This window comes from Antedon mediterranea, chromosome 3, assembly GCF_964355755.1.
Source record: "Antedon mediterranea chromosome 3, ecAntMedi1.1, whole genome shotgun sequence".
Classification (NCBI taxonomy): Eukaryota; Metazoa; Echinodermata; class Crinoidea; order Comatulida; family Antedonidae; genus Antedon; species Antedon mediterranea.
This window is the reverse complement of record NC_092672.1, coordinates 27,232,990-27,249,904: the sequence shown is the minus strand read 5'-3', so window position 1 is coordinate 27,249,904 and position 16,915 is coordinate 27,232,990. Positions and strand designations below refer to the sequence as shown.

The 16,915-nt window shown below is 33.3% G+C and overlaps 1 protein-coding gene across 1 annotated transcript in view; it reads right to left on the bottom strand.

Annotated features, from left to right (window-relative positions):
- LOC140045120 (uncharacterized) overlaps positions 1-9,336 on the bottom strand; it is a 38,820-nt gene extending 29,484 nt beyond the window's left edge. Inside the window, exons 1-3 of the mRNA XM_072089874.1 lie at positions 9,320-9,336; positions 4,980-5,592; positions 1,034-1,138 (exon numbers count right to left, since the gene is read on the bottom strand). Of these exons, the coding sequence (XP_071945975.1) occupies positions 1,034-1,138; positions 4,980-5,487 (613 nt within the window). The 5' untranslated portion in view covers positions 5,488-5,592; positions 9,320-9,336. The remainder of the gene's footprint in view (positions 1-1,033; positions 1,139-4,979; positions 5,593-9,319) is intronic.
- Positions 9,337-16,915: the final 7,579 nt, after the last annotated feature.

The window sequence follows — 16,915 nt, the reverse complement described above, 5'->3', positions numbered from 1 at the left end:
ACTCATATTTTATTTTTTATTTGTTTATTTATTTATTGACTACTTTTGAAACAGTTATTATATATACTTTTATATACTTTTTGAATTATTTTTTTCTGGTGGAACTAACCGTAAAGCCCTATGGGCTTATTTAAGGTTCTCCAGCATAAGTGCATTTTACTTAAAAAAAGAAAAACTCCCATGTTATTACATGAAAATAAAATTGAATTGAATATATATTACAGTATTTCTAAAGTATATTTAGGTAAACAGGCTTTATATTATATTAGACTAGCGTAGAGTTAAATAATCAGGTTTCGAGAATACTATTCTCATCATCAGAACTAAAATCAACAGTTTGAATGACCCATCACGTCCTGATTGGTCAAATTACCCGAAAGCTTTTGTCTTTGCATTTTGTGCGAACTGCATTTAATGTGCTAATTTAGAGCAGTAACAGTAAGAGAAAAACCGTGTAGCTTTTCCTACAGAATCTAAATCTATACTGAGCATGACATAAACATGGATTCTCATGTGTACCTGTCAGTAAAATCATTAAATATTTTAGTGGTAACTCTTGAACAAACTACTAAAATATCATTTTATTAATCAACTTTACCTATTGTTCACAACCCTAGTCGATACAATAATGCAGTAGTTTGGTTTAAAGTCGACGGTGGTGGCTATACACCATAAAATGATACGAAATGTTAGACATAAACAATTCAAATATTGAGCAATTATTTTTCATCTTCAATATGGAGATAAAAGTAAGTTCCTAAAACTAAATGTTTGCATGCCTCATATTATATGACTGTTTTTTTGTAATATTTAGTATTTCTTTATTAAGTAAGTTAGTCTACAGTAAATATGAAAATGTAGAAAGAAACAAGGGGCATCAAATTGTCAAGTTTTTCAGCTTTTTTTGAAGTTATTTATGGTGTAGTTAAAAAATCTAGATAGATTTTATAAACAGCTGTTTTATCTCAAGTTTTATACACACATGCAACCATGATATATGTAAATTGTAAAGTGTGAACAGGCCCTTACTTACCTCGAGTCCTTGAAGCATTTTTGAGAGGAACACACACAGGACAGTCACTACGAGTACAATTCTTCCAATGTGAGATTAATTCACGAGATGATGCGCAGTGAGGCACTACAAGAAAGTAACACCAGATTATTAATAGAAACGTTATCAATCAAATTAGGAACTATTTTTAGGCCAATAATTATTAAAGATGCTGTCAAGTTAGTCCAGTCGCATAAATCGGTTATCGCATACCCCCTCTCCACTCTCCACACCCCCACTCCCACATCACCAACACAAACAACATTTTGTATTTTTACTTTAGTTTCAATTTCAATTTAATTTATTTCCACAATATAATAACATACAGGATAATAAATACAAAATGAAGTAATCATGTGGGGGGAGAGTTGTTAAACCCCCAAATGTGAAAACGCCCACAGATGTGAAAACAACCAAAAATGTAAAAACGCATCACTCACAAATGTGAAAACAGCGCCCACAAATGTAAAAAAAAAAAATCTTTTTGCCCACAAATGTAAACAAAATCTAAATCAAATTTAGTGCTACAAACAATTTTGATCGACTTAATGTTAATGTATTGCATTGAGTTGTTTAATAATTGTGTGTTCATGATACGCCTGTTAGAGTCGTCGTTACGCGTTGGATTATTACCATTTGCTGCTTAATGTGCGTGCGATATTTGCATGTTAACTCGTTGGTTTAATGTACGTATAGTTCAAAACGATATTTGTTATTTGCGCATACACGGTACTTCAAGGTCAAGGCCATGTTATATCATTGTTGCTTGTAGTGTGTAGTTAACACTACACACTACTTAAATTGTTTTTCTTTAATTAAAATATCATCATAAATATGACTGTTCATTAATTTCACTATTTAGTTTAAATGTTCCTGGTCGTACACGAAATAGACATTTATTGCATATTCCTTTTAACCGTGTCGACTGTACTAAGAGGGGACTTTTTCATAGACTACCTTATACATTTAATAATCTAAATAGCAATCATATCGATATTTTTAATGATAGACTTGGTTATTTTAAGAGGACGATGATGTGTTCACTTCTTGAACAGCCTGCATAACCTGTTTAATTGAAATTGTTTATGGCATGCCAATCTATGTTTTATATATATATATATATATTTTATCTGTATTTTATTGTTAACCATTTTTGATGTTGTATTGTTTTATGTTTCAAACCTGTTAGTGGCGGTATTTATCGCTGTTGGTTTTGATTGAATAAAATAAAATAAAATAAAATAAAATAAAATCAATTTTGATTTTTAAATGATTATTATTCCCTCGGACGTGTCTTCTGTCACTTTATATTTACTTGCGATATATAATTATAACAAATTAGTTTTATCAATATTTAACTTTGAACCAATCTGAGACATACAGTAATTCCCTATTGGAGTGAAAAAAAGTTTATCAATATTTTTATGTGATAAATTTTTATGTTTTCATCAGAAAATAATATACAATTTAATAACTCAGAGGAGGTTGGGATATCATGTACATATTATAAGGAATAAGTAAAGGACCTAAAGTAGATCCTTGTGGTACCCCGCAGTTTACAGGCAGTAAATTATAAGTATGTGAATAAAAATATGTTTTCTGTCGTAAAGATAATTCAATAATAGAAGAGAGAGTCCTCTGATGCCATAATGTTCAAGTTTATGTTTTAAAATGGTATCATTAATAGTCGAAGGATTTCGATAAATCCATAAAGACACCAACGGTATGTTTATTTTAGCAGAGGCGATTTTGTTACAGATATCTAGTAATGCTAGGTCAGTTGAGTGTTCTTTACGAAAAACACACTGATTAGGGTGAAGAATATCAATAGTGTTTAAAAAATCAATGAGTCTAGATTAACTTTTCAAACACTTTCGAAAAGCATGAAAGAAGCGATATCGGACAATAATTAGATATAATGTGACGGTCATCTTTTTTATGATAGGGATAATTTTAGCTATTTTAGGTGCTGTGGGAAAAATCCCAGTAAGAATAGATAAGTTAAAAATATGAAAAGTGGTCGAACTATAAATAGTGCTATTTGTTTAATCTATTGTCATCATATTCGGTGCTTTTTTACCAGATTTTGCTTTATTTACCTCTGCCAAGGAAGTATTGTAATCGATTGCGCGTGATTGTTACTTGGCCAAATTGAAAATTGGCCAAGTATGTTGATCGGTGCGGTTTGTGTAGGGGTGTGTGTGTGTTTGTTTGTCATCACTCTAGCGCTCACAATTTTGATTCGAATAACTACAAATTACTGTCATACATGTCGGCTGGTGCAAGGACGACACTGCCCAATTTTGGTGAAAATCCGGACCACAGTCCTAATTCTAGACCACTTTTTAGACATTTTTTCAGACCTGCTAGTGTTAAGAGATAAGACAGAATTTTCACATGCCGGTAAGCAGTCTTAAAGTAACAAGTAAACTAAAATTGCATTTTCTCGAGAACTACTTGTCCAAAAAACTTCATTTTTGTAAAAGAGGGAAGAGTTATTATTTTTGATTTGTAAATTTTAAAACATAATTAGATTTAATATACAGGTTTTTTGATGCGAGTAGTTTAAAAAACCTATTTATTTTCAAATTCACCCGTGTGTTTTTCGCGTTGCTGTTCTATTATTAGTCGACTGAAGCTATTGTTAGTTGAAAGGCTGGTTACATAACCTTTACACCAAATTCGCATACACATGATTGTAGTGAAATTAGCCTAAATCACGCAGCATTAAGACACACAATTTTGGTAAAAATCGGGTCAAGGTCAACAGGCCAATTTTGATTTGCCCAAGTATCACGCTATGCGCGAAGGCTAGTTTGTTTGTCTGTTTGTTTGTTAGCAGGATTACTCAAAAAGTAATTACAAGATCTTTACCAAAATGAATATACAATAGATAGGTGCTCAAGGACCATTCCATTAAATTTTGGGAGCATGGTCCCAATTCTGGACCACTTTTTAGTATACTTTTCAGACCTGCTAGTGTTAAAAGATAGGACAGAATTTTTCAAAATCCGGCGAGCAGTCTTAAAATAACAAGTAAACTGAAATTGCATTTTCTCGAGAACTACTTCTTTTTTGTACAAGAGGCAAGAGTTATAATTTGTGATTTGTAATTTTAAAACATAATTTGATTTAACGTGCACCTTTTTTGATGCGAGTAGTTTAAAAAACCTATTTTTTTTCATATTCACTAGTTTGATTTTTGCGTTGCTGTTCTATTGTTAGTCAACTGAAGCTATTGTTAATTGAAAGGCTTGTTATACATAACCATTACACCAAACTCGCACACATGCTTGTAGTGAAATTAGCCTAAATCACAAACAGCATTAAGACACACACAAATTTATATATTTATATTTTCCCAGAGAAATCTTACGTAGGAGAAGTTTACAGTAGGCGGAGGTATGCACTCTCGGAGTGGCTTTCTAGTTTATATTTTAACCCAATATTTCATTTATATTTTTCCATGTTTGCTTAATACTATTTTTATATAAATTAAATTTATTAGCATATTTCTGGCATGATATATGAATCAAATGTGTCAATTTGTTACAATATGTTTTATATTTATTTTTAGCCGATGTATTATCATTAATATTAGTTTTTACGAATTGTTTGTAGAATCTGTCCCAGTGTTTATTGATTTTATTATGGCCAAAGTGATCCATGGTTTTCTTTCCTCTATTTTCTTTTTAGTTATTTTAATGAGATATTCATAAGCATTGGAAAAATTACTAAGAAATATATCATATGCTTTATTACAGCAGTTATTAACATTAAATACGTCTCTGTAGTGCCACTAGACTAGAACGATAAATTAATGGGATATGCACAGATCAATTACGAGTCCATCCAATGTGATGCGAAAACTAACTATTGGTTAAAATAAGAACTAGGTTTATAAAGGATGACATTTGGCATATAATACCTGTACAGTTCCTGCCAGCTTGACAGTGTGTCTTGTGATTGAGTACATTTTTCATGGTCCGACAGTGTGGAAGTGAGCATTGTTTTAGTTCACCATTAGCCTGGTTTTCTCTCCTCTGACAATTGTGTGCCTGTAGAAGGAGCACTAGATGGTGCTGATGAGCTTGAGATTCATTTTTGCCTATTGCAGCTTGCTGAGCTTGAGTTGCATTTGTGCCTATTGAAGCTTGATGAGCTTGAGTTTCATTTTTGCCTATTACAGGTTGCTGAGCTTGAGTTTCATTTTTGCCTATTGCAGCTTGATGAGCTTGAGTTTTATTTTTGCCTTTTACAGCTTGCTGAGCTTGAGTTGCATTTGTGCCTATCGCAGCTTGATGAGCTTGAGTTTCATTTTTGCCTATTACAGCTTGCTGAGCTTGAGTTTTATTTTTGCCTATTGCAGCTTGATGAGCTTGAGTTTTATTTTTGCCTTTTACAGCTTGCTGAGCTTGAGTTGTATTTGGGTTCATTGCAGCATGCTGACCTTGAGTTCATTTTATTGTATTGATAACTGCAAGTCATACAAGATTACATTCAGCAAATGATTTTCTTGTAATCTGGTATGGTGGTAGTCACTGCAAAAACAATGAACATACAAATTACAATTACATTAAATTTATTATTTTTTAAAGGCAATACATCGAATTGATCATTTGTTGAGGACAATACCATGAACTTTTATTATTTTGTGAAAGAATACAGTATATTACAGTAGTATGTTGTACAGTACTACTCAAAATGTGTTATTGACTATAAATAAAATGCTACAGTAGTAAGGTGTGTCACTTTTACAGATTACAAAATTGAAAAAAATGATTTTAATACCATTACGCGAAATTGGCACACCATTATTATAATGTTGTTATTTACCCAGAAAGGTGATATTAAGCCGGTTTTAAGATCTTTGGATTTACATTTGCATGAATATGACCGAACCATTCATTATGACTGTCCATTTCTATGCAATGCAAAAGGTCGGAATGAATAGTTGCATATGTTATGCGCGATTTGAACGATTTGCGCAATTTGAAATTGCGCAAAAAAAATCCTTGCGCAATTTGAATTGAAACATGTGTTTCAAATTGCGCAAGCAACGTATTAAATTGCGCAAGTAATCTGCAAATTGCGCAAGGTTTTTCGACAGATTGTGGAATCATGTACACCCATATTTTTATAGTAATTTCTAAGAATGATTCAAAATTAAAGATAAATATCGCATTTCCTTATTTTAGTAGTGCAAATATTGTTATAAGTTAGCATACCGTCGAAGAACCGACGAAGGAAAACGAAGCGGTGGTGTTCCACCAGGCGGGCGCGGCGCGGGCGGCCGGCTATACTACTCTAGCCTAGCTAGGGTCTGGACTACTGATACTGACTAGGTTACATGGCCTAGCTTAAACTAATATTAAAAACTTAAAAAGTGAGTATTAAACATTATCTTCATTGAAATGGTCTTATTTATATAATAAAATACTAAATTTTAAACTCCTCTGCCTAGGCCTAGCCTATAGCCATGTATGGGAAAATTTACAGTTCGTTTTCAAATTGCGCAAAGGTGTCATATTGCGCAAGAACTATCTTGCGCAATTTACAAATTGTGCAGCGCAATTTACAAATTGTGCAGCGCAATTTAAAATTGCGCAAAGATTTTCTTGCGCAATTTGAAATTGCGCAAGTTGATTGCGCAATTTGAAATTGCGCAAAAAAATCCTTGCGCAATTTTAAATTGCGCAAGAATTATTTGCGCAATTTCAAATTGCGCAAGGATTTTTTTGCGCAATTTCAAATTGCGCAAATCGCGCATAACACATACATAAATACTATTAGTGCCTAGGCTAGGTAGAATTGTTATTTTAGCGGGATCCAGTCCCCCTACCTACAAGACCTAGGTTTAGGCCTAAACTACGATAAGAATTAAGAGTAAGATTTTAGAGCCTAGCTAGGCCTAGGCTAGACTAGCCTAGTTAGAGGGTGGGCGTAGGGGGTAGTAACAAAGTGCGAGGCAGCGAGGCACGCGAGGCAGGGAAGGCATGCGAGGCAAGTCAGAAATTTATGCGAGGCATCGTTTTACCATCATCAAAAAATGCGAGGCATCATTTTATCATTTCTCAAAATTGCAAGGCAGGAAATCACCGAAATTGAAGTAGCCTAGGCCTAGGCCCGCTAGGCTAGTTTCCTTTTGCACCTGCCTTGTATTTTAACCAACTTTATCCTGAATACCACAGCTTAGAATTAGTAGGCCTACTTTAATGAAGAAAAATCACATAAAAGTAACAATAAATCCATTAAATTGGTGATTTTACAGACGTTGTTTTTCTCGCATTTTGCACACTCAATGTTCAATATTTTGATTTCTATGGAACGCCAAAAGAGCAAAATTAATTAGAGGGCTAAAAACTCTGTGGAATCCATTTATATTTAACGCATTATTTGGTGAAAATCAAGTACAATTTCAATAGATTTTGTCACTGTCAGTAAGGAAAAATGTTACTGTTCACCGGTTTACTGTTGATAATGTCAAAGATAATAAAATACCTATTTATATTCTTTGATAATGTACACGGTTTCGGTAACCTTTTAAAGAATAAAATAGAAAAATTCATCATAATATCCTTAGTAGGATGTCCTAGGTCTAGACTAGGTAGTGATGTTGATTTAGGATCGATTATTATTCTTTGAAAACAGAACATTATCAGCAATAACATATTACAGCATTTTTATTGACAAATTAACAAATATATTGAAATAAAACGTGTTTTTCACCAATAAATGCATGAGAAATTGACGCATTCCACTGAGTTTTAGTCCTCTATTATCGTTGCTCTTTTGGCGCTCCATAGAAACAAAAATATTGAACATTGAATAAGTGAAATTCGCGAACAGTGTGCGAGAAACACGCCTGTAAAATCATTAATTTAAGGATTTATTTGTTACTTTTTATGTGATTCTTTCATTAAAGTACTCATGAGGTATACTTCTAAGGTGTGGTATTCACACGATAAAGTTAGTTATCAAATTTGGAGTAAAAATACAAGCGAAGGAAACTAGCGCCACGTTTATTAGTACGTACATGGACAACAATAAATAAAAATCGTTCGTAATATACCTAGCTTACTAAAACAGGAATAGTGTATCATTATTAAATATTACACCAATTATTATTATATCAAAATTGATTAAATTATTTTCTACATAGGCCTCTTATCTAGGTTAGGGCTAAGCATATTAGCTAAAGTTTAATTTTAGGCCTAGTATTACAATTGTCGGACGTAAGTCTTTTTTCACACGCGCTCCAGAATTCTGTCGCAATTTTTTTCTTTGCGGCATGTTATTGGATCGCCATATCAGTTACCTTTTATTCACCGCCAGTTATTGAACTTGTCCTGGCAATCGCTGTTCACCTTATTTGCGAGATAGGTACACGTGTTGTTCCTAGAGAATGGAATGTCAAAAATGTCTTTGGCACGCCGCTCAGAGAGAAGTCTGTGCGTTGCTGCTGAAACCACGTGCTATAGGAGGGGAATGCACCACAATCCTCTGAGCTGAGGGCTGAATCATTCCGCTACCTGCTAAATAGTACAGAGGGATTTTCCATCTCTCGGGTCTACCGGATCTAGGCGCAGGGGTGTGACAAAATATTATTTTCACTCTGCTATGTTCGAGAGACATGTGAGTGAACACGCTCGAAATGCCAACATTGCAGTCATTTGATGAGTGTGTCGCTATAACAATTATTGTTTATCGAAAGTTGAATACTGTCGTTCAGATTTTTGAACCGTAGTTTGGGCACTTTTGAAAGTAAAATTTGACACGATATGACTTGAATGAAAAAACAATCGTTACATAAAAATAAACAACATGATGAGTGTATACACGAATCTATTTAGATACGCTTGAATCGATTGATTATTAGGCCTATAATATAGCATAATAGCACGTTAAGATATGCCTCGCACCTTTTTGAAATTGTAAACTATATGCCGCGCATGCCTCGCACTTTTGGAAATGATAAAATGATGCCTCGCACAAATATTTGGCATGCCTCGCGTGCCTCGCTGCCTCGCACTTTGTTAACACTCGGGCTTAGGTCTAGGCCTCCTGGCTAGGGAGGGGGCCTAGGCCTAGGCCTAGGCCTAGGCTAGGCCTAGTAAACCGTAACTAGGCTAGTTAGTAGGGTGGGCCTACTACTAGGTAAGCTGGGCCTACTTTCGGAATTATTAATATCAATTACGGTGCTTCTGACCTTCCGAAATCTTTAAAGTGTCATTTTTTAATTCTTTAAGTAATGTTATTTTTACTTACAAATCACTTTGTTTTGATACACACACACAAACAACACAGTCTAGATTACGTCACAGTGTGGCCAGAAATCGAAATGAAATTATGCTAGGTGGCAGCACAAAAATATGCCATTATGCCAGACACAATTAAGGCTAAAATTAAGAATTAAAATTGCAGGTCTTCGGGTTTTCGTCCAAATTATGCTAGATTGTGTACAAATTATGCCAGATTTTTTTGCAATTATCATCATCATCATAATTGATTCGTATTTTACATGCGGTCCGGCGATATTATCAGTCATTTCCACTAGTACTATAGTCCCACTATAGTACTATTACTAGAGACACCAATTTCATGAATTGGGTAAGTTGAAGTCGAGTAAAAATATAAATATAAATTATTTCTATAATTAATTTGGTTAGAGATGTGTTGTCCTCCGAAGACTCTTAACCGGGTTTTTTTATTTAGGCCTTTCATAAGCCTATAAAAAATGAAATAATTATAATAATAAATTTGTGTTTTTTTTTTCTACAGAAGTTAATAACGTTACTAAAACTTCAGTAGAAAAAAACCCAAAAAATTACTATTAGAATTATTTCACTTTTTATAGGCCTATTAAAAGCCTAAATAAAAACAACCCGGTTAAGAGTAAGTCCCATTGTCTGACAGACAGTTTTTTGGCTTTAAATTACATTTTTTCCCCAATAACTCTTTGAAATATTCAACAAAACAGGGGGACAATATTATATTTTTAATTGGCCTAGTTAGTACTGTATGCGTTTTTATTTTATGGGCCAGACAGAGCGCGAGTCTAAATTATAATTTCAAATAGTCAAGGAATTCAGGCATCGACAGAGCTATATGGATTACACAACAACATATCAAAGAGTTTGTATTTATTTTATTTTGTAAGAATTGCAAAATGTAGTACTTTTTATAGTTTTCATCAATACTTTAAGATATTTAAAGTAGGTCACATGAATTTACCTGGAGGAGATAAGTCCTCATGATTTTACAAATTATCACATTTCCTAAAGTCAAAAATAGTCTTGCCATTCACAACTATATGATCTTGTTACGTTATCGATCAAATTATAATTTTGCAACATGTAATTATATTTATCTTCAAATGCGTGCCAATCACATGAAGTATAGGCCTATTGTCTCCCAAGAAAACACGAAAACAAATCGGAAGCAATAGAATAATGTCGGTACAAAATGTAATACTGTAGGCCTACAGTTACAACACGATCAAATAACAAAATTTTTTCCAACACTTTATTTAGGCCTATTTATGTCAATCACAGTAATGTGTATAATATATAATTGTCTCATAGAAAACATGCACAAATATCAGTATAAAGAATAAAATATCGGTTCATCATGTTCTATTTGACCATTATATTTTTATACAATTCACAATTACAATAGGTACCAAGAAGCGGGTGCTTGACGGGGTAGGCCTACCTATCATTAGATTTACACACAGACCAGACAAGGAAGACATAAACAAATTTGAATAAGATAAATATATTTACATACATAATAATAGCAGTCGTCCGTAGCCGGTCAGCTGATGAAAGAAAATTCTCATGCGTGGCAAGGGGGAAATTCCCTTTGTTTTATCCTGACGACGGTTTAAAATCACGTGTCGTCTAGCGCACATTAAAGTGTCCACCACAGGAGAGGTAACAACACATTAATTCCCCATACAACGTTTCCATATTGAAAATAAGATGTGGCAAGATAAGCGACGTTATAGATTCGTGAAAAGACAGAAATTGGACATAAAACTTTCGATCCGTTACAGCTTTTTCGAGACGCATATCAAATAATTTGCATATTTTAACATACAATTGTGAAGAGGGACGATTGAAAATGTTTAAAATTGAATTACTGTAAATAAACAATAATAACCCAACAACCAAGGTTTAACAATGTTGCATTAGGAGTCGCCAAATCGAAGAAATTACCATTCTCATTATTAAAGTCAATATATTATTGGGACACTAAATACAAATACATTTAATTACACAAATCTTTGAAATAAGTACAATTAACAGTCAGCATAAATAATTTTGTCCCTTTCATTTATTCAGAACTAGAAGAAAATAGAACAAAGTCATAAAACGAAGCAAAATAATGTAAACACACTGGTGTAATTCTACATCAGTTCAATTCAAATTATTCAAAAATAGGTACATTTATATTTCCTTAAGCTTGGTTCCCACTAGAAACAACGCAGCGACGTAAGATAAGGAAACTATTCTATCAATTTCGCATCCCCCTTCTTACGAGAAATTGAATCATAAATGTTGTAACCATTCTCCATATTGTGACGAACGTACAACGTTTACAGCATCGCGTTTACGTTATCGGTTGTCACACGCAATGTTATATGTTCATTATTATTACGTCAATGCTTTGAATCAATGTTTTGCTAGTAATAATGGTTTACTAGTATATTACTGAAGTCAATAATTGACAAGTTAAACTTACGGTTTATTTATTAAACTAGATGGTACGCTCGCTTCGCTCGCGTACCATCTAGGTCGTGCCCACAGATGGTTCTCGAATACACAGTAATGTCAGCGTTCAAAAACTGGCGATTTCAAATGTACAATAATGCAGGACAATAATATATGTCGTTTACAGGAACGATTAAATAGACACTGTGATTTATGTACTCAACTAAAATTAGCACACTGGGAATTACTTCCGAAAGAGAAACTAAATGAGACCAATTGTTTAAGTCAAATTTAAACAAACTTAATTTGTGTTTTGTATGTAACATTATGGTTGAGGAATGGGGATGAGGATGGGTGCAAAGAGGAACAATTTTTAAATATATTTTTTATTTTGTAAAATATTAATTAACATGTTTTACAAATAATATACCACTAAACACAGTAAAACATTGCGATGTAATACTTTGTTGAAACTATCACCGTCGTAGTCGATTGAAATAGTACAGTACATGTAACGATACACTACGACGTATGTTTATATATAATGTTAAATAATTTGTGAAAACCACCTCTATTCGGGGCAAATCATAAATTCGATTTAATCAGTAATAAATATTAAATTACGGCGAGTGAAAACGCTAGCTCATTATCCGTTTAAAAAAAATTATATCCAACCTCTGCAGCACAGATTGAAAACAAAATGGATCGAATTTCTGTTATGAGTATACAGTACTTTCCTTAACGACGCCTGAGGGAATAGACACTTGTGGAACGACACAGAGATTGGAATGTTCCATTCATCGCAAATCAATACATTTGTATAAACGTATATTAAATCTATCAAAATAGTATTTTTTAAAGAAAATCGGCCTGTCTTCAACATTATGATACTGTACTCGAGCTGTTCAGCCGGTTTTCAGCTATTAAAAACAATTATCGTAGGAGGAGATAGGAAAATGCGAAGCTTCCTCGCATTTTTGTGGCGGGTATTTTTCAAGATGGACATCCATTAGACAGTGTATACCACGATCGGAAAACACCCCTATCTGGGGCAAATCGTTGAACCTAAATTTGTTTTAATCGTCAATAACTAATTATCTAACTTAATTTAATTAGTAAACAGGGTTACATCAGGTGGTTAAAATCAGTACCGAAAGTACGAACCAACTTTACATACCATCGAGTAAAAATTCTAAAAGTAAGGCGCGATTTACCGAATTTTGCCCTTACGTAAATTTATATATAGATACCATTACAGTACTCCTTTACTACTCTGAAAGTTCATTGTAAAATATTTATAGACTAATAGTTTACTACTTTTATTTCAGATTAATAGTGTAATCCATTACTTAAAATATGTTAAACTAATAGTTTATTTATTTCCAAAAATAAACTTTACTATTCTGAAAGTTCTTCTGTTCAAATATTAATATTAGTCTAAGGTCGTGTTCGTACGGTGGTTAAAATAAGCGCTTAATTTCACCCATGCCTCGGGTTATAAATTGAGCGTTGTTCGTACTTGAAATATTTAACCGCTTAAATGCTTAATCGACGAATCACAAACCGGAAATTACGTTTTAAGGTCAGTTGTCTTTACAACCTACGACCCCATTTTCGCACGCTAGTTTCGTGTTGTATATTTTTTACTCGCGATCTTTCTTTACAATAACAATTACTTGCTACCTTTTACACTGCTTATCCTTGCGACAAACCTTATGCCTCTTAACGCCGATAATCCTGCCGAAATATGCCTTCTCCTGACGACCATTATTTTACTCATTGGCGAAGAATTTGACGGAAACACCACCGACCAGCTAGGCCTACTACTAAACGGGGTGTATTCCTAAACGGTCTACACCAACAAGGACAGCACCAGCTCACGATCGCTCTCGAAGCGTGTATGGAAGAGCTTCGTAGGAGAAATGACTGGCCTAGGCAGCAAACGTTTGTCAAAATTTGACACATTGCCTCTATCGGAGATTTATTATCCTCGAAGGCCGAGTATAATTGGATTATCGCTGAAATAACCTGCAAATTTGGTGAACATTTTACCTCGAATTTTTTGTAGCCTGAGGCAAAAGTTAATTGGGCCACGCGAACGGAAATCGGGAATAAGCTGGTATTTTCAACCCCTACGAACAGGCCCTAATACTGTCAGTGTTCTAATCCAAGTAAACATCTTGAGTCAAAACTCGTAAATCAATTTTATATGGTCGGCCTTGAAACCTTAAATATATTTTAAATACCATTCATACCTTACTACTCTTAAAATGTGTTGTTCACATTATAGACTAATAGTTTACTAGCAGTCAATAATTAACATGTGTTATACTAACAGATTATTTTAAAATAAAAATAACTTTAATTAGTTCTTCTGTTGAAATATTAGTTTAATACTTTCAGTTTTCTAATCCAAGTAAGCATCGAAAGTAAATGCAAAATGATTCCAATACTATACTATTTATATACTACTAATACAGATCTATATGTAAACGAATAATAAATGCAATAATATGCAAGAAACAGTTAATTGTTTTTCTTACTCGAAACTTACTTTGTACACAAAATATTAAAGATAAAAAATTATAAAATACCATTAGTGCGATACTTTTCTTGTTCAAAGACAAAGTTTTTTTTCAGGAATTAGTGTGTTTACATTATATAGTCCGACCACTATTTTATAACATTATGAGTTATTATACAAATAATGAATGTTTATGAGTGTAATGGTACAAATAATGGCACGAGGTGAATGATGAAAGGTTATATCAACGAGGCAAAGCCGAGTTGATATAAACTTTCATCATTCACCAAGTGCCATTATTTGTACCATTACACGAATACAAAACATTCATTATTTGTTTTATATAACATCTAAATAAATTCTAGTTATTTGAATCAAATAAAAGGTAGCCCTACCCTAGCCAAAGCTTACTACATTTCATTCACACACATTGATTAAAAACAGTAACATTTGGTTTTTAATAATGTTATATTAAATGTTATATTTATATGGATTTCGTAAACACACCTACTTTTGTGTTAATTATGTCAACAAACGACCAAACAATCCTAGGCCTAGCAAGGCTAAAACGCCTAGGCTAGGCCTAGCCTAAATACTAGCATGGCCTAGGCTAGGTCTAGTAGCCTAGTACTAGCTTGGCTGAAAGGCAAAACTTCGACAGACAATTGGAACTTATCTAAGCTAATTATGGTTTTTCCAACAATTCCACGTCTTGTAGGGATGTCCCCATTAATTAATCAAAATCCTAAAAACGATCTAAAGCTAATTTAAATGCCTTTTTGAATGAAATTAGTACATAATGTCCAAATCGTACACAAATATCTGCTGCTGTTGCATATCTCGCGGTGGTGTTTACAAATGAAACTGAGACCAGACGACAGGTGGCGCTGTTGTATTTCACAGTACATAGCCATATCATATAGGATAATTTGTGTACTAGATTTTTTTTCATCCGCGAGACGTTTTTTTTTTCGTACACAAAAATGTTTCAAAAAGTACTATTTAACGATCGTTGAATAGTGCGTACTATTGCACGCCATGTGACCCACATTCGTCCAATCAAATGACAGGAATTTATATAGGTGTTATATAAATTCCAATAACACATTGGGAAGAATTATATCAAATAGTAAATCTAGTCAAATTCGTTTAAATGTAATTTGATTTTAAAATAAAATGATAGTGAGACACAATGCCCTGATAAATTACGCATAAATGATAAATTCTGTATGAAGACAATATATACAGTGTTTCTCCACTAAAACTCTGTATTAAAACTCTGGTTAACTTCATGGACAAATGAGGAATAATCACTAGCATAATAGGAATTGTTATTCTACGTTATAGGTCCAATTTCACATTATTGCTTTTGAAATAAAAGATATTGGAACAAAGCCCTGATAAATTACAAATAATATCAAGATAATGATTACTGTACATATAGTGGTTCTCCAGTGAAACGCATGTAAAACTGCAGTCATTCCAATGAGGGACTCATTCGACTAGATCGTCTATGGCGGACTTTAATTTTTTTGGCTTACAGTAATTTTTATCTTTTATTTCTTGTTTTAATGGGTTGTTGTCGTCCACACAACTTAGAATTGTTATGGCAGAACGATTGAGTTGGAGAGGATTAATCAACTAACCCAGTAGATTACAATGTCTGTCACATCCTTTTGCCACTGATATTGTGTGTATTTATGCCAAAAAATTTACTCCTGCTTTTGAACACTCTCTCGATACAGCATTAATCACATCATCTGATAAACAACAATCATGCATCTTAAGCCTCATCAGTGTAGGTGTCATAATTAGTAAGGAACGCAGTAAAGCACCATCAATATCACTAAGATTATTACCACTGATATTAAGCATATGTAAACCAAATATAACTCCTTTAGCAGAAAACTCTCTAACCATAGCATTTATTACATTACCTAACAGATTACAATTTTGCATTTCAAGTGTAAGCGTGTAATCTTCATCTCCGTCATAATCACAAGTAATCATATTATTCAAATAATAACCAAGTAAAGCACCATCAATATCACTAAGATTATTACCACTGACATCGAAGCGAATTAAGTTTAACGTATATCTTTCATTATAAACCTTTCTACTCATAGCATTCATTACAGCACCTGATAGATTACAATCATGCATATCTAGTGTACGCAACCAAGGCATGTTAAGTAATAAAGAACCCATTAAAGTACCATCAATGTCACTAAGATTATTACCACTGATATTGACGTGAATTAATCTCAACTCAGAACATGCATTAGAAAGCTCTCTACTCATGGCATTCATTGCAGCACCTGATAGATTACAGTCATGCATGTCAAGTGTACTATTATAAGTTATGTTTTCCAATAAAGAACTTAGTAAAGTACCATCAATGCTACTTAAATTATTACCACTGACATCGAAGCAAATGAATTCCATAACTCTATAATAAGAAAACTCTTTACTCATAGTATTCATTACAGCACCTGATAGTTTACAATCATGCAATACAGTACCCAGTAAAGTACCATCAATATCACTAAGATTATTACCACTGATATTGAAGTGATCTAATTCCAACATAACTTCATTCTTTATAAAATATCTACTCATAGCATT